The sequence below is a fragment of the Camelus bactrianus genome, chromosome 19, assembly GCF_048773025.1.
Source record: "Camelus bactrianus isolate YW-2024 breed Bactrian camel chromosome 19, ASM4877302v1, whole genome shotgun sequence".
Classification (NCBI taxonomy): Eukaryota; Metazoa; Chordata; class Mammalia; order Artiodactyla; family Camelidae; genus Camelus; species Camelus bactrianus.
Window position 1 is genome coordinate 41,698,184 of NC_133557.1, and position 27,432 is coordinate 41,725,615.

At 40.8% G+C, this 27,432-nt stretch overlaps 1 protein-coding gene across 3 annotated transcripts in view; it reads left to right on the forward strand.

Annotated features, from left to right (window-relative positions):
- Nucleotides 1-27,432, forward strand: part of TASP1 (taspase 1) — a 261,040-nt gene that overhangs the window by 215,401 nt on the left and 18,207 nt on the right. For 2 of the 3 annotated variants that reach the window (XM_074347859.1, XM_074347864.1), the window contains one exon: nt 9,530-10,533. The exons of the other annotated variant lie outside the window; for it this stretch is intronic. In XM_074347859.1, coding sequence (XP_074203960.1) covers nt 9,530-9,622 — 93 coding nt within the window. In that variant the 3' untranslated portion in view covers nt 9,623-10,533. Of the gene's footprint in view, nt 1-9,529; nt 10,534-27,432 lie in introns of those variants that run through there. 3 annotated transcript variants of the gene reach the window in all.

Sequence of the window (27,432 nt, forward strand, 5' to 3'; positions counted from 1 at the left end):
AAAATATGCATAACATAAAACTTACCATTTTAACCATTTTTTAATATTTTTTATCGATTTATAATCATTTTACAATGTTGTGTCAAATTCCAGTGTTCAGCACAATTTTTCAGTTATTCATGGACATATACATACTCATTGTCACATTTTTTTCTATGTGAGTTATCATAACATTTTGTGTATATTTCCCTGTGCTATACAGTGTAGTCTATTCTACAATTTTGAAATCCCAGTCTATCCCTTCCCACCCTCCACCCGCCTGGTAACCACAAGTCTGTATTCTCTGTCTGTGAGTCTACTTCTGACCTTTATTTACGCTTTGTTTTTGTTTGTTTGTTTGTTTTTGTTTTTGTTTTTTAGATTCCACATATGAGCATCTCATATGGTATTTTTCTTTCTCTTTCTGGCTTACTTCACTTACAATGACATTCTCCAGGAGCATCCATGTTGCTGCAAATGGCATTATGTTGTCGGTTTTTATGGCTGAGTAGTATTCCATTGTATAAATATACCACCTCTTCTTTATCCAGTCACCTGTTGATGGACATTTAGGCTGTTTCCATGTTTTGGTTATTGTAAATAGTGCTGCTATGAACATTGGGGTGCAGGTGTCATCCTGAAGTAGATTTCCTTCTGGATACAAGCCCAGGAGTGGGATTCCTGGGTCATATGGTAAGTCTATTCCTAGTCTTTTGAGGAATCTCCACACTGTTTTCCATAGTGGCTGCACCAAACTGCATTCCCACCAGCAGTGTAGGAGGGTTCCCCTTTCTCCACAGCCTCTCCAGCATTTGTCATTTGTGGATTTTTGAATGATGGCCATTGTGACTGGTGTGAGATGATACCTCATTGTAGTTTTGATTTGCATTTCTCTGATAATTAGTGATATTGAGCATTTTTTCATGTGCTTTTTGATCATTTGTATGTCTTCCTTGGAGAATTGCTTGTTTAGGTCTTCTGCCCATTTTTGGATTGGGTTGTTTATTTTTTTCTTATTGAGTCGTATGAGCTGCTTATATATTCTGGAGATCAAGCCTTTGTCGGTTTCACTTGCAAAAATTTTCTCCCATTCCGTAGGTTTTCTTCTTGTTTTATTTCTGGTTTCCTTTGCTGTGCAGAAGCTTTTAAGTTTCATTAGGTCCCATTTGTTTATTCTTGCTTTTATTTCTTCTAGGAGAAAATTTTTTAAATGTATGTCAGATAATGTTTTGCCTATGTTTTCCTCTAGGAGTTTATTGTATCTTGTCTTATGTTTAAGTCTTTAATCCATTTTGAGTTGATTTTTGTATATGGTGTAAGGGAGTGTTCTAGCTTCATTGTTTTACATGCTGCTGTCCAGTTTTCCCAACACCATTTGCTGAAGAGACTGTCTTTATTCCAATGTATATTCTTGCCTCCTTTGTTGAAGATGAGTTGACCAAAAGTTTGTGGGTTCATTTCTGGGCTCTCTATTCTGTTCCATTGGTCTATATGTCTGTTTTTGTACCAATACCATGCTGTCTTGATGACTGTAGCTCTATAGTATTGTCTGAAGTCTGGGAGAGTTATTCCTCCAGCCTCTTTCTTTCTCTTCAGTAATGCTTTGGCAATTCTAGGTCTTTGATGGTTCCATGTGAATTTTATTATGATTTTTTCTAGTTCTGTGAAATATGTCCTGGGTAGTTGGATAGGGATTGCATTAAATCTGTAGATTGCCTTGGGCAGTGTGACCATTTTAACAATATTGATTCTTCCAATCCAAGAGCATGGAATATCTTTCCATTTTTTAAAGTCTTCTTTAATTTCCTTCATCAATGGTTTATAATTTTCTGTGTATAATTCTTTCACCTCCTTGGTTAGATTTATTCCCAGATATTTTATTACTTTGGGTGCTATTTTAAAGGGGATTGTTTCTTTACTTTCTTCTTCTGTTGATTTATCGTTAGTGTAAAGAAATGCAACTGATTTTTGAACGTTAATTTTGTAACCTGCTACCTTGCTGAATTCTTCAATCAGCTCTAGTAGCTTTTGTGTGGACCTTTTAGGGTTTTCTATATATAGTAACATGTCATCAGCATATAATGACACTTTTACCTCTTCTTTTCCAATTTGGATCCCTTTTATTTCTTTCTCTTGCCTGACTGCTGTGGCTAGGACTCCCAGGACTATGTTGAATAGGAGTGGTGATAGTGGGCATCCTTGTCTTGTCCCAGATTTTAGTGGGAAGCTTTTGAGTTTTTCACCGTTGAGTACTATGCTGGCTGTAGGTTTGTCATATATAGCTTTTATTATGTTGAGATATGTTCCCTCTATACCCACTTTGGCGAGAGTTTTTATTATAAATGGGTGTTGAATTTTATTAAATGCTTTTTCTGCATCGATTGAGATGATCATGTGGTTTTTGTCCTTTCTCTTGTTGATGTGATGTATTACACTGATTGATTTGTGTATTTTGAACCAGCCTTGTGTCCCTGATGTATAATCTTTTTTATGTGTTGTTGGATTCTATTTGTTAAAATTTTGGTGAGGATTTTGGCATCTATGTTCATCAGTGATATTGGCCTATAATTCTCTTTTTTTGTAGTGTCTTTGCCTGATTTTGGTATCAGGGTGATGGTGGCTTCATAGAATGAGTTTGGGAGTATTCCCTCCTTTTCAATCATCTGGAAGAGTTTGAGAAGGACTGGTATGAGTTCTTCTTTGTATGTTTGGTAGAATTCCCCGGTGAAGCCGTCCGGTCCTGGACTTTTATTTGTAGGGAGGTTTTTAATTGCTATTTCTATTTCCTTTCTAGTGATCGGATTGTTCAAGTGTTCAGATTCTTCTTGATTCAGTCGTGGTGGACAGTATGTTTCCAGAAACTTGTCCATCTCCTCTAGGTTATCCAGTTTTATTTCATATAGTTTTTCATAATATTCTCATATGATATTCTGTGTTTCTATTTTGTTTCTTGCAATTTCTCCATTTTCCTTTCTTATTTTGCTAATTTTTGTTCTCTCTTTTTTCTTCCTTGTGAGTTTGGCCAGAGGTTTGTCGATTTTATTTACTTTTTCAAAAAACCAGTTTTTGGTTTGGTTGTTTTTTTTCTATGGTCTTGTTAATCTCTATTGTATTTAATTCCTCTCTGGTCTTTATTATTTCCTTCCTTCTGCTGCTTTTTGGGGCTTTTTGTTCTTTTTCTAATTCATTCAGGTGGTGGATTAAATTGTTTATTTGACATTGTTCTTCTTTTTTGAGGAAGGCCTGTATCGCTATTAACTTCCCTCTTAGCACTGCCTTTGCTGTGTCCCATAGGTTTTGAGTGGTTGTACTTTCATTATCATTTGTCTCAAGGTATTTTTTAATTTCAGCTTTGATTTCCTCATTGACCCATTTTTTTTTCAATAACATATTGTTTAATCTCCACGCTTTCCTTTTTTTCTCCTTTGTTTCTCTATTGTTGATTTCCAGTTTCATGGCATTGTGGTCAGTAAAGATGCTTGAGATAATTTCTATCTTCTTAAAATTGTTGAGGTTTCTTTTGTGCCCAAGTACATGATCAATCCTGGAAAATGTTCCATGTGCACTTGAAAAGAATGTATATCCTATTTTTGGGGGGTGTAATGCTCTGAAAATATCCACCAAATCTAGTTTTTCTATTGTAGTATTTAATTTCTCTGTTGCCTTGTTTATTTTCTGTCTTGAAGATCTGTCTAGTGATGTTAATGCAGTGTTAAAATCTCCAACTATGATTGTATTCCCATCGATATCCCCCTTTATCTCTGTTAGTAATTCTTGTATGTACTTAGGTGCTCCTATATTGGGTGCATATATATTAACAAGTGTAATATCCTCATCTTGTATCACTGCTTTAATCATTATAAAATATCCTTCTTTATCTTTCTTTATGGCCTTTGTTTTAAAGTCTATTTTGTCTGAAATCAGTACTGCAACACCTGCTTTTTTGGTTTTTCCATTTGCATGGAATATCCTTTTCCATCCTTTCACTCTCAATCTATATGTGTCCTTCTCCCTAAAGTGGGTCTCTTGTATGCAGCATATTGAAGGTTCTTGGTTTATTATCCAGTCTGCCACTCTGTGTCTTTTGACTGGAGCATTTAGTCCATTATCACTTACAGTAATTAATGATAGATGTGTGTTTATTGCCATTTTGAACTTATCTTTGCAGTTGAATTGGTACATCCTCTTTGTTCCTTTCTTCTTCCTTTTGTGGTTTGGTAATTTTCCTTTGTATTATCATGGATTTTATTTAATTTTTGTGACTCCCTTGTAAGTTTTTGGCTTGTGGTTACCCTTTTTTGTAAATCTATCAACCCATTACTATAATTGTTTTTATTAAACTGATAGTAACATGATCTCAAACCCATCCTACTGTTAAAAAAATTTTAAAAAGAAAGAAAAAAATATATTCTATATTTCCCTGCCTCCGTCTCCCACTCTCAGTGATTTGTATGTCTTCTTTTATAATTTCATGTTTACTTTATTTGTAATTCATGAGTTATCACCTTTCCAGTTGTGTGTTTCTCATTTCTGTAGCATCCTGCTGCTTTTCTATTTAGAGTAGCCCTTTCAATATTTCTTTTAGCATGGGTTTAGTGTTGCTAAACTCCTGCAGGTTTTTTTTTTGTCTGTGAAACTCTTTATTTCTCCTTCTATCCTCAAGGATAGCCTTGCTGGATAAAGGATCCTAGGCTGTATCTTTTTTTCATTCAGGACTTTGAATATATCTTGCCACTCCCTTCTGGCCTGTAGTGTTTGTGTAGAGAAATCAGCTGAGAGCCTTATGGGGGTTCCCTTGTAACTTACTCTTTGCTTTTCTCTTGCTGCCTTTAGAATCATTTCTTTATCCTTGACTCTGGCCATCTTGATTATGATATGTCTTGGTGTGGGTCTATTTGGGTTCTTCCTGTTTGGGACCCTCTGAGCTTCCTGTACTTGGATATCTGATTCCTTCTTTAAGTTTGGGAAGTTTTCAGTCATGATTTCTTCAAAAACTTTTTCAATCCCCTTTGATCTTTCTTCTCCTTCTGGGACCCCTATTATGCGAAGATTGGGACGCTTTATATTATCCCATAGGTCCCTTATGCTATTTTCATTATTTTTTATTTGCTTCTCTTGTAGTTCTTCTGAATGGGTGCTTTCTATTGCCCTGTCTTCTAGATCACTAATTCGTTCCTCTGCATTATCTAGTCGGCTTTGCACAGCTATTAGATCATTCCTCATCTCTGTCAATGAGTTTACCCATTCTACTTTGTTCTTCTTTATAGCTTCAATTTCATTTTTGACATATTTTATATCTCTAAACACTATCTCTTTTAATTCATTCAGCAATTCGATCACTCCTTTTTTGAAATCTTGATCTAGTAGGCTATCGATGTCTATTTCGTTGATCTTTCTTTCAGGGGATTTCTCTTGTTCTTTTAATTGGGAAAGGTTTTTCTGCTTCTTCATCTTGCTCATACCTCTTTGGCACTGTGGTTTACGGAGTATCAGTTGTTTATTTTGGTCCTTAAGAATTTTATCTATCTGATGCCTATTTAGGAATAGAACTTAGGAAAAACAGAAAAAAAATAGAGAGAAAGAATTTTAAAAGAAGGGAGAAAGAGGGTTTGAAAACAGTGTATAATGAATAATAGAAGAGTGAGTTGAAGCAGAGTATTAATCGGGTTGAGACGTCGTTTTGAAACCTTTACAAAAAAGGGGGTGGGAGATGAATAGATGTATTTGAAACCTGTGTCTAATCAATAGCAGGCATCAAAACCCAAGAGAAATAGAAATGAATTAAGTAAAGATTCAGAGAGTAATAGAAAATAGAACAGGTAAAAACAGATTTAAAAAAAAGGGGGGGGGTTGTCGGTGTTCTCCTGGAATCTGCGTGCTTTTAATGTGAAGTCTTTCTGTCTTCATCCTGTTTTGGAAGCTCAGCTTGCTGTTTTCAGAGGCCCTCTGTTGGCGCCCTCTTCTGTGCTGCTCCCAGCACCTGTTGGCAAGCAGATCGCACCTCCTCCTAACACTGGGTCAGGTGCAGCTCTCTGCTGTGGGCGGGCGGGTCGCTGCCCCTCCGGATGCCGCAGTCAGATGTTGCAGACTGGCCGGGTAGGAGGGCGGGTCGTGCCCCCTCCCAGCACCTCGGTCAGGGGCTGTGTTCCTGCCCAAAAGGCGGGGGGCCGCTCTCGCTCTACCTGCGCCGCCGCCGGTAGCTCCGCTGCTCTGTGCGGCTGCGCGCTCCGGCCTGGTCGGCGCTCCGCGGGTGGGCTCGGGGAAGACCGAGGGACAGCCCTGTCCCTGCTCCGAGCCAAAACCCAGCTCCTTGTTTGTCTTTGTGGAGCAAGTTCTCTGAGGGACCAGGATGGAAGGATCCTATCTGCCCTGGGCTGCAGGCCAGTCTCAGTCTGGCCTTTGAGGCTGCTAAGCCCTTCCGTGCGGATGCAGGTTTCGCCCCCGCCCCCGCCTGAGTGCTTAGCGCGGAGGATATGGTGGCTGTGCCTGAGCCCCGCCTCTCTTCCCCCGAAAACTTTCCGCGGGTTTTCAGAGATGGGGGTGTGCACCCTTCCCCCGAGAGCACATCAACCTTGCTGTTTTACGGAGGGCCCAGGTTGTTCTGCCCTGTGCACCCACAGCCACGGCGCGCAGCCCCTTGCGTTCCCCCGGGGCTGCCTCCGTGCAGCCACTTCCGTCCTCCGCCCTGCTTGTGCAGCCTGGCCCTGCCCACCGCTGCCGGCCTGCGTCTCAGGCTGGGTGTCGGGGGGACGCTCTGTGCCCATTTAACTTAGTTCTGTTAGTCAAGGGCTTCTCTGTACAGATCCGAGCCTCGGAGGCTCCTCCTCCGTCCCGCTGGCCTCTCAGTTGGAGAGGGGAGACCCAGAGAGCGAGCGCCAGTCCTCCCCTGCCGCTCCCTCCCCGCGGGACCCGTCCCGCGCTGCTTTGCCTTTTGTTCTTTCTTTTTTCCTTTTCTCCTACCAGATTTTTGGCGTCTTTATCTTTTGAAGAGGGCAATGTTCTGTCGGAGTTCCACAGGTGCTCTGGTTGGCTGAGTGGGTCTGTAGATGTGGGTCTTGGTGTATTTGTGGGAGAGGGTGACCTGCGAGCGTCCTTCTACTCCGCCATCTTCTCCGTCTTCTCCTCACCATTTTAACCATTTTGAGTGTACTGTTCAATGGCATTTAGTACATTCACAGTATTTTGCAACCATCACCACCAATTTCCAGAACTTCTCACCTCTCAGACTGAGACTCTGTGCCTGTTAAACAATGACTCCCTATTTCTGCCTCCCCCCAGCCCCTGGAAACCACCATTCTGCTTCCTGCCTCCAGGAATTTGACTTCTAGGTACCTCGTACAAGTGGAATCATACAATATTTGTCCTTTTGTGTCAGGCTTATTTCATTTAGCATAGTGTCTTCAGAGTTGATCCACGTTGTACCATATGTCAGAATGTCACTCCTTTTTTAAGGCCGAATAAATATTCCATTGTATGTATAGACCACATTTTATTTATTCATCTATTGATGGACATTTGGGTTGCTTCCCACTTTTTGGCTGTTGTGACTAATGCTGTTGTGAGCATTGTGTACAGATACCTTTTTGAGTCCCTGCTTTTACTTGTTTTAGGTTCTATACCCTAAAGTGGAACCACTGGATCATATGATAATTCTGTGTTTAATTTTGGGAGGAACCGCCATGTTGTTTTCCACATCCTTGTTCCCTGTCGTAGCTGTGTGACTGTGTTCATGGCTGAAGAGGGTGAGATTAGGGATGAAATAGACTAAGGGACTTCTACTCTCTCAGGGATCTTCGTTTTGAAGAACTTTTTTTTTTTAATTGATGAATGATGCCTGAGAAAAAAAGTCTTTGACCTCGTCTTAATGAGTTCCTGAAAGAGTAAAAGGGCCCCATTCCCACTGAGCCCTGGGGACTGTGGATTTGAGCTTTTTGTGCCTGATGTGACAAGGGCACTGGGGAGCAGAACCAAACAGCATGTCCTCTTCAAACATGTCCCACTAGGTCAATGAGACATTACAAGAAACAAAAGATCCACAAGTTTGTCTTACTGTGGACTTCTTGAGTATAATATATCCCTGTGGTGAGCCCCAAGGATGACTCTCAGATGCAGTCACGAGGCCAGATTCTGAGACACGGTTCCCAGAAGCATGAGCCTGGTGAGCGAACTCAGTGTCACTCACCTCCGAGGAGATACCTCAGAAACTACCTCGCCCAGCTGTCCATCCCAAAGACGACAGACCTCCCCCCGTAGGTTACAGGTTGCTTCCTTCCTTGCACACAGAAAAACTAAGTACCCAGAGAGCATTTCCTTTTCTCCTGACCTTTCCAAATCATTGACCTATGTCATCTACTTTAATAGGACTTGTGCAGTGAGACTCAAGAACAGTGTCCACCCTCAAGCTAAAACCAGTCAGCTTCCCCATTGGTCCATCTAAAACATATGCTTGCTTCATTTTTGGTTGCATGAGAGGCTGTCAGACCCAACCTGGGCTTGGCCACCTCACCAGCTGCTTCCAACGACTTCACTCTGGGACTTGAACTCCCCACAGTTCAGTCCTTAGGAAAAGCTTTGGTGGAGAAGCAGAATCAGAGAGGATTACCTGAAGGATATGTAGTCCCTCTGTTCTTAGAAACCCTGACATTTATCTATCCCTGGATTAAGCCAGACCATCAAAAAGGAATTCCTGGCTGACGTCATCCTGACCCCTTGTGGAAGGCCTTTTACTGTCTTCCCCCTGGGCCGGCCTCCTCCGAGTAATGTTGTAACGCTTAGCCCTACCAAACTCCTGTTTGTGCAACTGGTGTCTTCACTTGTCCACTGTATGCAGTGTCTACTGCGTATGAAGCCCTACGAGAGGACGGCTCCTTGGACTCAGTGCCAGGAACACTTCTCTCCTTGGAGCAGTCGGTCTGTTGTGATCGCATTACACCACGTGACCCACTGTCTGGTCGTGGCCACCAGCCAGCTCAGACAGGGCAGTAGTTGACCTCTAGCATGGGTTCAGAACTCAGGCTAGATTTTGTGTTAACCTCACACCTGTCTTTAACATAATTATAAGTTCTTTTTCTTTTTTTTTTTCATTGCCTCACCCACTTGAGGTTGTTGAATGATCTGATCTTTGTAAGCTATTTAAATCCTTTAAGGAGTAAATTGAGGGAATAAACATGAATCAGGTATTCTCAGTTGCTTTGAACGTTTAGAGGAAAAAATGTATATGAATTGTTAGTTTTCAGGTAGCTAATGTGCTTAATAGAGTTGGCCTTAAAACCACTGTTTTTCGGAGCATGACTGCACTGGGGCCGTGGCTGTCCCGGACGGACTCTGTGTCTCCAGCTGCTGGTGCTGTGCTGGGCAGGTAGCAGAAGCTCGGCTTTTGCTCCCAGATTTGGACACACAGGATCTGTCTGCACCTGAGTTACCACCAGCACAGCCTGTAGATGCCCGGAAGCAAAGAGAAGCCGTGAAGCGCTGGTGTTTCCTCTGCCTTCGTTGCCCGTTGGGGGACACAGGCGGCACCTCTAACGTTCTCCCGTCTCCCCCTCTGCAGACTCACATTTCCAGACTGCCTCCCGGGGCGGTGGCCGGACAGTCCGTGGCAATCGAAGGTGGGGTCTGCCGCCTGGAGAGCCCAGGGAGCTGAACCTTCAGGCTGAGCGCCGAGCATCCGAGAGGCATTTCAGAACCTGAGCTTCGTGGGGGTTTTAACTGAAGTCAGATGTTTTTACCTTCCTCGTTTTCTGAGTCCTGTGGCAGCCTCGGGCACTGCTAGCGACACTACCGCTGCTGTAGTTAGTGCTTGGCGACACACGGGCCTTTGGCGGATGAGCAGGACTGAGTGTGCATGTGAGTGTGAGTGTGTGTGTGCGCACACGTGCAGTGTGTGCGCTTGCTTCTCCTTCGATGAAATAGAAACTCCTCCTTGTTGTGTAACCCAAGACCAGGAATGATTTAATCCTCTTCACAAAATGTGTTTACGAGTAAAACCTACTGTTACAAGAAACAGTTTTGATCTCACAGAGACGTACCGACCGTCGCTGATGCCACGTGTCTGAGCTGCAGAGTCCGTCTCCTTGTTGAAATGATCTGCCCGTGTAGTGCTCCCCTTGACAACAGTAATAGTAACGAAGTGTTTTTATTTGTTAGCCAGTTTAAGTGGATCCTGTGGTAACTTAAACTGTCCTTCTCCTCCCTCTTGTGGGGCATTTTTCTTTAACAAAGAATGGTTTCAGTGAAACAATCTCACGGAGAATTAAGGTCAGAGCCTTTTTAAATAATAGTCTTATTGATGAAGTTTGTACTTCTTTCCTCAAGCTTTTCGAAGCTTAAATACGGCACAGCCTCGTGCTGTGGGTGCTGTATTACGAGAGACTATGTAAAGAGAACAGACGGTGATGAACAGTCCTTAATTTGTGTATAATGGAATGTTATTTACAATGTAACACTGTAAATAAGAAAGCAAAATTTATGGGAAAATTCAATATTATCTTTGTTTCTTGTTTAAATATATTTTTAAGATAAAAGGCACAAAAATAAAAGAAGCATATTACTGGGTATAGTGTGTGACTCCTCTTCTCAGACTAATAAATTATCTTTGAAGCCTAGATTGGCGAGCTGTTTTTTATTTTCTTCATAAAAAGTTACTTCTTCCAGAAGTTATACCTTGATCCCTCTTGCTGTGGTTCTGATTGTTCAGAATCCAGTCTTAGCTCTGTGTCGTTAGGCTGGACATCCAGCAAGACAAAGGATGAACTTAGTACATATGTGATTAAATGATCAATATAGAGGTCCCAAAATGTCCTTTGTAATTTGAGTTAAAAAAAAAAAGGAAAGGAATAAGAGTATTTTGCTTTGAGAAATGGTAGTGGCAGCTGAAAACTCAATGATTTCAGTGATAAATTGCTTCTAAATGTTATATTTAGTGATTCTGGAGCCACATAAGAAAACCAAGGCTTCCTTTTGATTTTATATGTATGAAGTAGCTATCAAGAAGGCACTAAAGATAGACTCACTGGGGTGGGGGGTGGGCTCCCTGCACCATATAATCATGGCTCTGGGCGGTGACTGATAAAGCCTCAGATGAAATTATACACTTGACATCGATGTATGGCCAAATTATAAAGGAAAGACAACCAAAATGGAGCGGGCGTAAATATGAATGATTTGGGAGTTGCCGACTTATGTTCCCCATACAGGCAATTACATTTGTCTCGCTGTGTTCTCGTAGACAGGTTGGTGCCGTGGTATCTGTTTCTCATTCTTAATGAGGCTGAGAACTTAGTAAGAGATGGGCTGGCTGGTTGGGGAGCCTTTGGCTTCAAAAGCTTTCAAAGACCTGTTACCTGTTGGCAGCGTTTTTTCAGGAACTGGATTGGATCACATAAAACTATCAGGACACTTTGGAGTCTGAAAATCATCTGAACTATTTTACCAGGAATGCCATTTCTTTCATCTCCTTTTGACTTCTTTTTCATTCATATCTAAAAGTTTGAGCTTGTTAAACACCCCTTTTATGAAGAGTTTAAAAACTGGTCAGTGTAAAAGGGCACAGCCTCTCCAAGGACAGTTTGTTAAGGCTTTATTCTTCAATTTCTAATTTTTTTAAATTTAAGAATTATAAAACCAGGAGGAAAAAAAGTGATACTCAAAATTATGGAGACAAAAAAGTAATGTGTAGTATCAGTCCCTTAATTATAAGATTAGATGTTAAAGAAGAGATAGGGGAACCAGGAGAAATTGGCAGAGAAAATCAACTTAATTTCGCACAAAAGTAGACAAGGTAGAATCAGGTAAGGATGTAACATCATTCCTTAGTCTGACTTGCACCTCCCAGACTCTGACGCAGTATGTGCAGGAGCCCACTTTTAATGTGGGTGCTCCTAACTGCAGGCCTGTGTTCCATGACTTCTAAAGGCCTGAGCAGTGAATGTTTGGTTCTCGTGAGTATAGTTAAGCCAGGCCTGGATACCTCAGAGCCATCACTGTGCTCTTGCTCTGAGTTTGGAAATGGGGGTGTCTTCCACACGGTAAGGTGGTGGAGGATGTGGGCTCTGCCCTAAGGGGCCCGGAATACCTGTGCTGGTCGATGGGCGTGGCAGCCTTGTCTGGGCTCCGTCCTCGCTTGTCACCTCTGCCCTTCTCCCTGCCTCCGGTGTGTCTGCCTGTGGCAGGCCCTCTCTTATCTTCCAAATGAGAACTGAACTCAGATACCAATGTCTGTTAGAACCGTGTGCAAAGTACATATACACAAGCCCTTAATACTCATCTGAGGTGCTTGTCTGGGAGTTTGCGGATGTGGAGACATCTCTTACAGCTGCTCAAAAGCCTTTTGTGCCGAATCCCTCATCTCCCCCATTTGAGAGTGATGGTGTTGCACACTAGTTGCCTGCAGGGAAGCAAGATTACTCTGCTAAGTGTTGGATGGAGGGTGTGAGGGAGGAAAGGTGGGGGAAGAAAGGAAGATTTAGAAAAGTTCTAGAACTAGTCTCAAAGCTTGAGATTGTATTTAATTATTGTGGAATTTTAAAAATTTGTTCATTGTTATAAAAGCAATCCATGCTTATAATTAGAAACTAGAAAATAGATAAAGAAAAGCAAGAAAAGATTTAACTCATAACCCCACTTCCCTAGAGACAAGAGTTAATAACACGTTAGCTTGCATCCTTATAGACTCTTAAGCATAAATTTTCTAACACAAAAATGGGATTATATTGAACCCCCCAAATGGGGTTCTGTAACCTGCAGTTTTCACTTAATAATATGAAAAGCTGTCCAGACCTGTCGGCTTACACAGTACCTCATTTACAGCTTCCCCATACAATACTGGTTTAGCTAATGCTGTTGAATTTGTATATTTTGTCCCCATACTTTTGTATAAATCCATCACGGTGCTGAGAACACGGTCGGCATTCATCTCCTTAGGCCACAGGTCCTCACCACGAGCGCTGTGGTGAAGTCTTAGCGAAGGAACGTCAGCTCGGCAGGGGTCCTAGAACTACCTCTGTCATTGCCCGCGGATCTTCTGTTTCAGAAAGTCCCAGACAGCGTTCACAGGCTAACATCTGCACCTCTGTGCCTGAGGACTTGTTCTGGAACCTTGGAAAGCTGCTCCGACCCTGCACAAAGCAGACCAGAAGTGCCAGGGTGTCCACACTCCCAGAAGCAGTTCAGCAGGTGATGGACAGTGGCTGGTGCAGAAACACACAAGGGGCGCCCCGGCTTCTCGGCAGGATGGTTCTGATGCATGTATTGCACTCTGTTCTTGAGAGATTTAAGCTCCAGTTGCCCCCTGTGGTCACTGACTATTAATACACCTTCTATTAGCTTTCTTCCCTTCCCTGTACTTTTCTCCACCCTGCCTGCCCCCAAACCTGTGTTTCCTGGAATCATCTCCCAAATGAACTACCTGCACTTGACTCCTTATTTGGGGGTTACTTCTGGGGAACTTGAAACTAAGATACATTCTGTTTCATATACTCTTGGCCACGAGGCTTTGGTGGGCCTTTGTCCCTCTCCTCTGGAGGGTGGACTCACCAGTCTGCTTGTGCACCCCACTAGGGCCTCTCTTCCTGCTTTGTTGAACCATTTTCATCCATAACATCATCTGATGAACATTCTCCAGGTGATACGGCTGGAGGTACCACAAAGGTGGGAGTTTACAACTAAGTCATTGCTGACAGGCACCGGACTGCTGGGGACAGGCAAACACTTTCAAGGAGGTGGTGAAAAACAGAAGCTGAAGGACGCCAGTCCATCAAGGATTGATGGACACCTTAGAGAAAATGGCCTGGAATTGTGTTAATGGTAGTGGGAAGAAATTATGGCCAAAAGTGTGTTAGGGACCTGAAGAGACTTGAAGAGACCAAAAGAGTGTTGCCAGTGTCCCTGTGTCATGAGCACATCTCCATGATGACCGAGCTATAACAACCACGTATGGTGCCTGTTTCCAGAATGCCATCTCTCAAGCCCGGATGTAACATACGTTTACGGTTAAATTTGTAAACAGTGCCTCCCAACATTTTTCTTAAAACAACCTATTTATTAAGTCAAGCCTATCAACTTTATTCCGACAGAAACCCTATCCTTGCTCAATGCTGTGAATCCACTGGTGCCGTGAAGCCCAGTCTTCTTGCCCTACGAAGGTTGCAGTGGTGGGTCAGGGGGTGGAGGGTCTTAAAGGGATGATGATGGGAGCCAGATAATGAGCCCTTGTGTGTATGATGAATTTGTTTTCCTTTGACTATATTCTAAGCTTTCCCTCAAATTTGTTAAGTGTGGGAAGGAGGTGCTGGGAGTGAACACGGTGGGCTACCGGTGGGAATGAGTAAGTGGGAGGTTGGCAACATAAAAGTAATTCTTTTACATTAATATTTGTTCTGGGATGTTCAGAATTCTTAAGCAATGCCCTGCCTTTCCCCGGCACTTAATTTGGGGAAAGTTCATAAGATGTCTGTTACCAGAGACCCACAGGCTGACTGGACTGACCAGGCAGATTTCCTCTCCCCACATGCTGCTGTCTCTGAAGTGTACGGCTACAGGAAGGATTAAATCTAAACCTGGCAAGGGCCTCCCTCCGAGGCTGTGCCCTCAGCTTTCTGAGACCCATCAGCCCCGCCCAGGGCAGCTCTTCATGACGAGCTATGGAAAGCAGGAGGGAAAGCAAGCTCCATGGTTTCTCCTCTACGTGCTGGAGTCGTCGAAGCCCTGAAACCACAGTGGTAAAGCCGGAAAAGCTGGGTGAGGGTTTCTCTGCCTCAAACCTCCATGGGGGTTTCACTGATTGTCAACAGAGCTTCACAAGCTGGAAAGAAAAAAAAAAAATCTAAACAATTCCTTTACCCTCCGCTGAGGCTATTATGATGAAGAGCCAAAGAGTTGCTCCTAAAATGGCCTTTCCTGGCCTTGGAAAATCCAACAATGCTTCAGAGATAGAGGATCCTGTTCTACTATATGAAGAAAAACGGGTTGGGGGAGAGGGGAGAGTACGCATGTGCGAGGTCCTGGATTCAATCCCCAGTATCTCCAGTAAAAAATAAAAAGGAGAGAGAGAGAGAGAGAGAGAGAGAGAGAGAGAGAGAGAGAAAAGAAAAACATGTTCATTTCCATGCAGAAGTAGTAAGATTTTTATCTTTCCACCCAAGATTTCCCCCAAGCCTGTTAACTAGCTGCCTTCTCCATCTGGCTAGTGGTCGCTCCATTCTTCTGGGTGCTCAGACCAAAATTCCCTGGAGTCTGTTTTTCCGTGCATCACAGCATGACAAACTGCTCCAAACGTTAGTAGCTTCAACTGCAGTAGCCGTTTTATTTGCTCACAATTCTGTCAGCAAGGCTTGGCTTCACTCAGCAGTCTTTCTGCTGCTCTCACTGGTGGTCAGTGGTGTGCTGAACTTGCTTAGAGGGTGAGCTGGGGACTGGCCGACTGAGTGTCCTTCCTCCGGGAGACTCAGAGTCTCTCCCTCTGCACCAGGCCTCTCTCTGGGGCCATCTGCGAGACAGGTTCCTCAAGGTTCCCAGGAACACAAGCAGAAGCTGCTGTACCTTTCTAAGGTTTTGGTCCAGAGCTGGCCCAGCATCACACTTGCCACCTTTATTGCTTAAATCAAGTCACCTGGCCTAGCAGATTCAAGAGGAAGGGACTGCCTAAGAGCATGACTCCAGAGGCAAGGCTCAGTGGGGGCCAGCAACCCAATATCCTTGAATCTGCCTTCTCTCCTATTTTACAACTAATCCATCAACAAAAGCTATTGGCCCTCCTTTAAAGTGTATCCGGCGACCAACCGCTTCTCGCTGTCACCACTTCAACCAGCAAGATCGTCTCTCAATGAGTCATTACATTCATGGTCCTCACTGGTCTCCCTGTGTCTGCTCTTGCCCACAGGCACTTGTCTACCTGGAAGCCAGAAGGAGTCCAGTCATGGTGCTCTTCTGCTCAAGCCTTCCAGGACTTCTTGTCCCAGAGTCCATATAAGACCCTGGGATCTGCTCCCTGTCATTCTCTGACACACTGCCTGCCATTGCTCACTCTGCTCCAACCGTCCCAACTTGGGAAAGGAAACACTCACCCAAGTCCAGGAAGCACAGAGAGTTCCACACAGGATTAACCCAAAGAGGAACACACCAAGGCACATAGTCATCAAATTGACAAAAATGTGGGATAAGGAGAATATATTAAAATTAGCAAGAGAAAAGCAACAAATAACGTACAAGGGAGCTCCCATAAGGTTATCAGCTGATTTTTCAGCAGAAACTGTACAGGCCAGAAGGGAGTGGGCAAGATATAGTTAAAGTGATGAAAGGGAAGAGACTACAACCAAGAATACTCTGTCCAGCAAGGCTCTCGTTCCAATTTGATAGAGAAATCAAAAGCTTCACAGATTAAAAAAAAACAAAAGCTAAAAGAACTCAGCACCACCAAACCAGCTTTACAACAAATGTTAAAGGAACTTGTCTAGTCATCAAAGCATAAGAAAAGAGAACAAAAAGAAGTAAGAGAAAAAAAAAAAGACCTACAAAAGATTGCTTTGGAAGTTCAGGGTCTTTTATGGTTCCATATAAACTTTGGAATTGTTTGTTTTAGTTCTGTGAAACATGTCGTGAGTACTTTGACGGGGTTTGCATTGGATCTGTGGATTGCTTTGTGTAGTGCAGCCATTTTGATAATGTTGATTCTTCCAGTCCAGGTGCATGGGATATCTTTCTATTTCTTTGTATCATCTTCAATTTCCTTCATCAGTATTCTATGGTTTTCAGAGTATAGGTAACCTCCTTGGTTAGGTTTATTCCTGGGTATTTTGTTCTTTTTGATGCAATGGAAATGTTTATGCCAGTTATAAAATTCTGGTTTTTGAAGTGGAAAAAAAGAGTGAATAAAGGGCTGCAAATGGAAAAAATATCCTTCTCTCTTATGGATGAGTTGTATTGCATTACATATATGTGCTGTATCTTCTTTATCCATTCATCTGTTGATGTGCACTTACAATGATTCCATATTTGGACAGTTATAAATAATGTTGCTGTTAATAGCTAGGTGTATGTTTTTCCATGTTTTATTTTAGTTTCATTCAATTCATATTTATAATTAAGGAGCTAGTTGCAGATAGTTGACTCCAAAAGGTGAAATTCTTATTATTTCTAAATAGGGCAATGCTGGCTGCGCTATAGATAATCTCCCAAATCTCAAAATCTTTATATGATAAAAATTTTCCCATGCAGATGAAGTCCAAGTGGCAACTGTCCTTCAAGCAGTGATGCAGGAACTCAGGCTCCTTCCATATTTTGACTCCACCATATTTCAAACATGGCTTTCAAGACCTCTGCAGAGACGGAGAGTGAGAGGCTCACATGTAGAGGAGCAGACATGAGAGGAGACGGCTAGGGCTGCACATCAAGCAGCATGGGATGTGAATGTGACTGCCTGAGCAAGTGTCTTCACTGGAGCTCAAGTCTGACCTGCCTTTCAACTCTTCTACTTTTTTAAGACCATTTTGTTAAGGATATTTGTTTCTGGATTTGGAGTCTTAAAACTTCATGGCTTGACAAGGCAACAGAGATCACTTAGTAATTACCAACATTTAATATTTTAAAAATCTTCAGAAAGAGAATGTGATATGCCCCCCATATTGGGGGAATTAGACTTCACCAAAATAGCCTGGCGATGTCATGAATCAAATAAGCAATCAAACAACAACAAAAATAAACCCCAGACTGAGGAGGGAAGTCAGTAAGCAGAGTTGCTATATTACCTAAAATATCCAGTATTCAAGAAAAAGTTACAAAATAGCAAAAAGAATAGGAACATGTGACCTATCCATGGAGGGAAACAAGCAACAGTAACTATCTCAGACAGAGGACCTGATGTCAGATTTAACAAAGACTTGAAAGCCGCCATCACAAATAATCTTGTGGACTAAATGTTTATGTCCCTGCACCAAATTCAGAATTTGAAATCTTAGCCTCTAATTCTGATCTTGGACTTCTCAGCATTCAGAATAGTTAGAAATAAATGTCTGTTGTTTAAGCCATCCAAGATAGAAATGCTCAAAGAACTATAGGAAACTACAATTAAAGAAGTAAAGTGAGGCATGAAGACCTCTATTTCTCATGAAACAGAGAATATCAGTAAAGAGACAAAAATTATTAGAAAAATTAAAAAAAGAACCAAATGGAAATTCTGGAGTTGAAAAGTACAAAACTGAAATAAAAAGTTTATTAGAGGAACTCAACAATAAATTTGAACTAGCAGCAACAACAACAACAAAAAGAATTAGCAAACTTGATAGGTTGATAGAGATTACACAAGGTGGAGAACAGAGAGACAATAAAATGAAGAATAAAGAGCCTCAGAGAGATGTGGGACACCTTTAAGCTCAGGGAAATCAGTCTTTTTTGTTCTATTTAAGGCTTCAACTGATTGGTTGAGGTCCACTCACATCATGGTGGGTAATCTGCTTTACTCAGTGTTCACTGATATGTAAATGTTAATATTATCCAAAAACACCTTTCAAATTGACACATAAAATTAACCATCACAGATGTGAATGGATTAAACAATCTAATCAAAAGGCTAAGATTGTCAGACTGGACTGAAAAACAAGATCCAATTATCTCCTCTCTACAGGAGACTTACTTTATTTGTTTTTTTGTTTGTTTGAGATTAAACCATTTTATTGAGAGGCTTCAGGGCAAGGTCGAAGGGCTGGAAAGACAATGAAATCTGGTGTCCTTGTGCTGACTAGGATCTCCCTGCCTTCACAGTCACTAAAAGCAGGAGCCACACTTTAGATCAATATATACAAATAGGTTAAAAGTAAAAGGATGGAATAAGATATGCAAAAAGCAACCACCGAAAAAGCTAGATTGACTCTACTAAGACAAAACTTTAAACCAAAAGGTATTACTAGAGATAAAGAGGATAATTTTATAATAAGGGGCTCAATCCATCAGGAATTTATAAAAATTATAAACATACAGGCACATAACAGCAGACCCTCCAAATACATGCAGCAAAGCAGAAACAATTGAGGGGAGATAATACCACAGTTATGGTCAGAGACTTCAATACCCCATTTTAAAACTGCATAGAATAAGTAGGCAGAAGATCAACAAAGGAAATAAAATACTTGAGTAACACTATATGCAATGTTTATTTACCTAATAGACATTTGTAGAACACCCTGCTCAACAATAGCAGATACACATTCTTCTCAAGTGCACATGAAACATTCTTCAGGGCAGACCTTATGCTTGGCCATAAAACAAGCCTCAATAAATTTTAAAGGATTAAGTTTAGAAAATATTTGCAAATGATGCAACTGACAAAGGTTTAATTTCCAGAATATATAAACAGCTCATACAGATTAATAATAAAAAAAAAACTCAATCCAAAAATGGGCAGAAGACCTAAACAAGCAATTCTCCAATAAAGATATACAAACGGCCATTAGGCACATGAAAAAATTCTCAATATCACTAATTATCAGAAAAATGCAAATCAAAACTACAATGAGGTATCACCTCACACAAGTCAGAATGGCCATCACTCAAAAGTCCACAAACAATAAATGCTGGAGAGGGTATGGAGAAAAAGGAACCCTCCTACACTGCTGGTGGGAATGTAGCTTGGTGCAGCCTTTATGGAAAACAGTATGGAAATTCCTCAAAAATCTAAAAATAGACTTTCCATATGACACAGCAATCCCACTCCTGAGCATATATCTGGAGGGAACTCTAATTTGAAAAGATACCTGCACCCCAATGTTCAAAGCAGCACCATATACAATAGTCAAGACATGGAAGCAACCTAAAGGCCCATCAATAGATGACTAGATAAAGTTGTGGTATAATGGAATACTACTCAGCCATAAACAAGAATAAAATAATGCCATTTGCAGCAACATGGATGGCCCTGGAGAATGTCATTCTATGTGAAGTAAGCCAGAAAGAGAAGGAAAAAAAAATATGAAATCACTTATATGTGGAATCTAGAAAAAAAAAAGACAAACTTATTTACAAAACAGAAACAGACTCACAGACATAGAAGATGAACTTATGGTTACCAGGTGGGGAAGGGGGTGGGAAATGATAAATCAGGAGTTCAAGATTTGCAGATACTGACTAATATATATATATAATAGATAAACAAGTTAATACTGTATATTCAAAATCTTGTGGTAACTTATGGTGAGAAAGTATATGAAAATGAATATATGTATGTTCATGTATGACTGAAACATTATGCTGTACACCAGAAATTGATACAACATTGTAAACTGGCTATACTTCAATAAAATTATATATACAAAACAAAAGAAGTTGTGGTATATTTATACAATGGATTACTACTCAGCCATAAAAAAGAATAGAATAATGCCATTTGCAGCAACATGGATGGACCTAGAGATTGTCATTCTAAGTGAAGTAAGCCAGAAAGAGAAAGAAAGATACCATATGATATTACTCAAATGTAGAATCTAAAAAAAAAGGGAAAAAAAACAGGACACTAATGAACTCATCTACAAAACAGAAACAGACTCGCAGACATAGTAAACAATATTATGGTTACTGGGGGAAGGAGGTGGAAAGGGATAAATTTGGGAGCTTGTCTTCTTTATAGCATGAGGAACTATATTCAGTATCTTGTAATAAACTTTAAGGAAAAAGAATATGAAAACAAATATATGTGTGTATATGCATGACTGGGGCATTGTGCTGTACACCAGAAATTGACACATTATAACTGACTATACTTTAATTAAAAAATAAAAATAAAAAATTTTAAAAAGGATTAAAATCATGCAAAATATGTTCTCTGATTACAACAAAGTTAAAAATTCATAAGAGAAAGAAATTGAATAAATTTATCAATATGTGGTCAATTTTTTTAACATAGCCACAATAACCTAGCCATATTGTTACATCTAAATCATTTAACAATAATTCTTTCCTATCATTAAAAGGCTATTAAAAGTTCAAATTTCCAGTTGTTTTGTGTATTAGTTTGCTAGGGCTGCCATAATAAAGTACCACAGACTGAATGACAAACAACAGAAATTTATTCTCTCACAGTTCTAGAAGCTAGAAGTCTGAGATCAACGTGTTAGCAGGGTTGATATCTTCTGAGTGCTCTCAAGTTGACTTAAAGGTGCCTGTCTTCTCTGTCTTTCTCTCTGAGTATCTGTGTCCTAAACTCCTCTTCTTATAAGGATACCAGTCATACTGGATTGGAGCCCTCGCACATGACCTTGTTTTACCTTAATCAACTCTTTAAAAGCTACCTGTGATATTTGGCTGGAGTAGATCAGAGATTTTCTAAAAGTTTCTTGTTTTGCTAGGCTGTCCCTTTTCAAGTCCATTGGAACTGAGAGAACAGACTTTTCCTGGGGCTCATTTTGTGTGTTCATTGGTGTTCCTAGGTTGCTGGCATCTCCAATACCCAGTGTGGACACATCAGGCAAAATGAAAACTCAAACTCATTGCTATGTTGTTCCTCAGGATACAAGGTCCCTAACTGGTTTGACTTCTTTTTTTCACCTTTCCAGATTTCCCTTCCTCCCTTCCTTCCTCCTTCCTTCCTTCCTTCCTTCCTCCTTCCTTCCTTCCTTTCTCTGTCTCTCTCTCTCTCTTTCTCTCTGTCTTTCTCTCTCTCTTTATTTTTTTAAATAGATAATGCCCCATTTTTTTTTTTAGCTGTACTCAGTGGAAGGAATAGAGGAAAGTATCTTTCCAGAATCAGCAGTGCTGATTTTTATTATAGAAGCATTTATTTGGAAAATGAACATTTCACTAGTTAACTTGATTCTCTGGGCTTTGAACTTGACAATAGCCATCATCTGAGTCACTGATATGATTGGCATTACACTTCCTTTTGGATAATAAGCTTGTTTTTAACTACCTACCTATTATTTTTCTAGCTGATTCACTTAAAAGATACTGTGGGAAATTATGACACAGCTATCTCATGAAAAAATTTCTAGGTGAGAGTTGACTACTACATTTACTGCTGGCCAAGTCTGATGCGCCCATAAACTGATCTATGCACCATCTCTGCTCAACCCTAAACAATAAAGATAATTATCACTCAGGCTATTTTTTACATGCAACATACCCTTGAAAATCATGCCTCAGTTCTCCCACTTTCTCTTTTCCAGCTACCTGAAATCTTTTTTGAGCATCAACATTGCTACAACCTCAAATACAAATGCAATTGAACTTACGCTTCATGAATTAGTTACAGGGACCCTGAACATGTTTATATTAATTACAGTTTGTCATCAAAATGAAAAACATATAACTGCAAAATTCCTTGAATGCACAAGTTCTGGAGGCTACATCTCCTGTGAGCCCACAAACTCCAATTTGAGAAACTTAGGGCTTGACTATTTCCAGATCTAACTGGTTAACGAGAAGAGTTGCTAATGTACTGCTAGCTAGCCTGCAGGCTGTTAAACACTGGATCACGTGGGTTGGGGGAGGGCACAGGCAGGCACCATCCAGCTGGGGTAAGAATGGTGATGACAATAAGTTCATTCTCTGCATGTCTGTATCATTCATTGACAGTCCTCCTCCATACCCCTGGACACTATCATTTTCAATGTGATCTGGCTGATTTCCAGCTACCAGTGTCTGCATCTCTGTGCTCCACAGTTTTCTCCAAAACTACATGTTGCTTGCCAGAAATGCTAGGGAATTAACACTTCCTGGAACAGCCCTCAACTCATGACTCTCAGGAGTTGGGTTATTTGTCCTCACTCTGCAGTGGGATATCATTGAGGACTGTGTTTGCACCATTTCCCAGAATGTCCATTTGGTATTTCCACGTCTGTTATTGGATGCCTCCCCTTCCTGGTTTCATATCCCCACTATCAGTGTTTCCTGTACCTCCCTAATAAAGTCCTTGCCCTCAGATTCTTATCTCAGGGTTTACTTTATAAAGTGCTTTTCCTTACGATACCTCATTTGACCCATACAATTTCAGTAGGTAGGAAGTTATATTAATCAAGACCCATGATAGGTGGTGAGCCCCATATCCTATTCTGTTCTTTCATGTGGCCCAAGAATAGTACCTGGCACATTGCAGATGCTCAATAAATATTTGATGAATAAGGTAAGAAACTGATGCTCCTTTAAGTAATTTGATCGAATTGCCAGTGAGAGCCGGGACTCAAATGCTGACCTTTTGACTCCAAGCACAGCGTTCTCTCCACTCTCCACACAGATTCCTGTTCCTAACCCTCCTAACCCTCAGATCATGGTTTATAGAAGAACTTAAAGATTATTTAAATATGCCAGTATCATCAGCCAGCTCTAAACCATAGCGATATCAGTGTTTTCAGGGTTGGTAGAATTGATATGTTGGTGAAAATATTTAAGATATTTATGGCTTGAATTGCCAAGTTGGCTTGTTGATATCACACAGACATGGGGGCCACGGTGGTCAGCTGGAGTAGCAGAGCCCCATAAAACAGAGGCAACTAGTCTTTCTCAGCTGCAAGATAGTTAAACATATCCTAGCCCGGCCTTGTTTTTACATTCTCCTCAGCAGCAGTGTGAACATCTTAAAGTCACTTTGCTGGGAGGAACCTCATTCTTTAACATTCTAATTTGGGCTTTAAAAAATTATTTTATACCTCCTTTAAGCATTCTAATGAGTTCTGTAATAAATGGAATTTTGTAGGTAAAACCATATTCAGAGGTATGAACAAAGAAAAAAGCTCCATTGCAGTTAGCTGTTAAGATTAGATACTGACTCATTAATCAATTTTTACTTGAATCATGCATCTTCCCCCAAATGAATGGTTATTCTGTGAAACCATTTGGATTCCCAAGAACTGCTTTCCCTAAACTCCTTAAAGTCATCAGGCACATTAAAGGATATCCAATTTCATTGGTCTAAGCTGAGTGATCGCAATTCATCAAGGCATGAAAAGTCTGTCTAGCCTTGTGGAATATCATTAAATGGTTCAAGGACGTTTCTAATCTTAATGATGGCCAAGGGGGAACAACTATTATGATGATGAATGGGAATGAAAATCTGGAGAAAGTTCAAGGCATATTATACTTACAAAGACTAATACATGTTGTTTATCTAAATCATCCAACTGATTAAAGAAACACACAAAGCCCAAGACAGTTAAAAGCAGAGAACCAAATAGGGTTTGACCTACCCTGGTATATTTATTGCTGACCATGTCATGCATGTAAAATGGATTGCTCCACCAAGATGCTGTGTATATAAATCGGGAGGGTCTTTTGAGGCTGATGTTGAGTAATACAGGCCGTCCAGTTTATTGCCTGGCTAAATATTTATATAAAATGAGTTCATTGATGGTGGGGAAGCCTCCATAAAAGGAGTCTTTCAATGTTTCTAACTGATCAGCTACAACGCCCACAGCTCAGCAAGAGCTTGGTGGTGGTAACTTTGGTACTTCCACTCTTGAAACCAATTTCTGAGCTGCTCAATGTTTTCAATCCCTGACCTGAGTTAGACTTTGTGTGTGTGCAAAGCCAAGTAAGGCGATACCATCTTGGTTCTAGGAGCAGTTCAGAGTCTGCAAGGAAAGGGGAAATACTTTTTGGTAAACACTTAGAAGAAGATGGTTCTTTGGGGCCATCTCTTGTTGGGAGAACACGTCTATTAAGTGCACAGTTATTAGCACGGCTCAGTCAACGCTGGGTTAAATGAGGGAAGACTCATTTCACGTCATAAAGACCAGAGAATAAATCTCTTATGCAGGGGGACTTTGTTTTGGCTGACCTTTCCCTGGGCAGGAGGAGGGAAAATCAACCGCCTAGGTGGCTGGGAGGATGTTGGGCTGTGGTCCAAAGACTTAATCATAGTAAATATCTTTTCAGTAGTTCTGGGAGAGGTAAGTTGTTGAGCTGAAAGTTATTAGTGCAGCCATTGCTTAAAGGATTGTTTAAAGATAAGCTGGAGTAGCAGAAGACTTAGAATTAAAGACTCCCTTCACTTGAAATCTGATACATCCCATACTTCTGGTTTTCCTCATCCCTCCCTAGTTCCTCTTTCTCTGTATACTTTCATGGTTTCTCTTCACTTCCTGCTTTCTGAACATTGATGGTCTCAGGGCTTGGTTCTCCAGCTTTCTTGTCTCCATAGATGATCTTATTGAGTCTGATGGCTTTAAATATCACACCTCCCGAATCTCCAGCATGAACTGCACCTGAACTCAAGACTATCAACTGGACATCTCCACTATATCAAATAAAGTAGTTTCATAATATGTCAAAACAGAACCCTTAGTTTCTATCTCTTCATCCCCTGAGCCCAGCCTGCTCTTCCCCCAGAATTTACCATTTCAGTTGATGTTCTCATTTACTTAGTTACTCCTGTTAAAAATACAGAGGCTGTCTGTGAGTCCTATTTTTAACTCATCTCCACAAAATATATTCTGAACCCTACCCAGCATGAGGCGTAGGCTGACTTAGAAAGTTGCATTCTAATTTGGTCTTGGGAGATGTAGTAGGTAGGGCATCTGATGAACAACAGACCACTCCAGGTCATGTCACATTCTTTTTGCTTTTGCACATTTCAGTGGAGATACCAAATTGGCCCATCTCAGGGGTCAGCTATGTAGACTTCAAATCCTGGGTCTTTGTTTTCAAAACTAGGAGTTTCAGTCCAGATCTCTTAGGCCCACAGGCAGGAACACAGGGTAAACTCTTGTACGTCAAGTGGACTTTTGTTATCTGTCCATCTTTGGTCACTGCAGGCACAAAAGATGTGAGAAGAATTGACCAAATCAGCATTTGCCCTCCCCCAGTAGTCATGGCACTATTCATTTCCATCCACTGGTATCTCTTCCTCCCTAAGGAATTGTCTCCCTTCTTAACCTCACTTCACTTTTCTGCTCACTGTTGTTGAGAAGCCATAGCCTGTCCTCCACAGACCCCCAGACTTTTGCATAGTTCTTACTTCATTTTTTTGTAATCAAATATTTTATAATAAAGAAATGGAATTCTTTCTTTAAATGATGATGAAAAATGTTTTCTTATTATTATATCACTTATATGTGGAATCTATATCACTCATATGTGGAATCTAAAAAGAGAAAAAAAGAAAAAAGAAGACACTATGAACTCACCTACAAAACAGAAACAGACTTGCAGACATAGTAAACAATCTTATGGTTACTGGGGGAATGGGGATGGGAAGGGATAAATTTGGGAGTTTGAGATTTGCAGATATTCATTACTATAATAAAATAGATTAAAAAACAAATTTCTTCTATATAGCACAGGGAACTGTATTCAATATCTTGTAAAAACTTTTAATGAAAAAGAATATGAAAATGAATATATGTATATATATGTATAAGACTGGGATATTATGCTGTACACCAGAAATTGATACACTGTAACTGACTATACTTCAATTTTTTAAAAAAATCAATAATTTAAAAATAAATTTTCAGTTTTTAAATACATTTTTTTTAAAGAAGAGAACATTCACAATAGAAATAAACAGTGTGAAACATCTAGGAGTAAATCTAATAAAACTGTGTAGAACAATAACAAAGAAGGAGCAATTCTACTAAAGATGTTCATCTCTAGTCTTTGTGTTTTCATCTCTTTTGGGTAAGCACACATAGTTATGTATTTAAAAAGCCATATTCATGTAGGCTTAGTTCTGATAGTTAAGGCAGCTCCTCAGTCCCAAAACCCAGAGTCCTAAGACTGAGCGAAGGAAAGCAGATGGTTTCTCTGACCTTTGTGTGCTAAGTGAAGAGAGGATGTTTGTAACTGCTCGCACCGTTGACTGTTAAATCTGGAAAACTGTGGGCATGCCTGGGGGACTAACTGCTGCTTTCCCACCTCTTGACTTGAAGCCATAAAGCCTTATTATTGAAAACAGTGACATCTCAGCAGCAAGTCCTGAAATTAAGATATGGATTTGTGATGCTTCTCCCTTTTTGTCCTTCCCCTGACTTTATTTTTTGGTTTATGGTTGCTTTATAAGACAAAACACTAGCTTCCTTGTCAAAAATCCAGTGGGAATGAGGAGTGGAAGGAAGCACCAACAGCGTGTTAGTGCAACAGCTATTTTGCTGCCACGTGAGGAATGGTGAGATCTCAGTAGGACTCGTTGGGAATGGAGAAACTTGTTGATAAATAGGACTGGGAAGTTAGATAAATAGGACTGGGAAGTTAGGAGGAAGAAGAACAGAAAGTTACACAGAGGCAGTTAAGCGCAGTTAAGTTACATTGTCATTTCCCTACCAATCAGATCCCTAGTTAAATCATGAACCATTCAGCTGGTTGAAATGGAAGACAGAGCCAGTCCATAAAGCATTCCAAAGGCACCATCACCATCACGTCACACATAATTTGTGGCCAAGGCTTGAACACCCGTGTAGGAGGAAGCAAGCTGGGGTTTGAGCAATTCCTCAGCCACGTGTATGGCAGGCAAAGGGTGTGGGAAACTTTCTGGCCATGGAA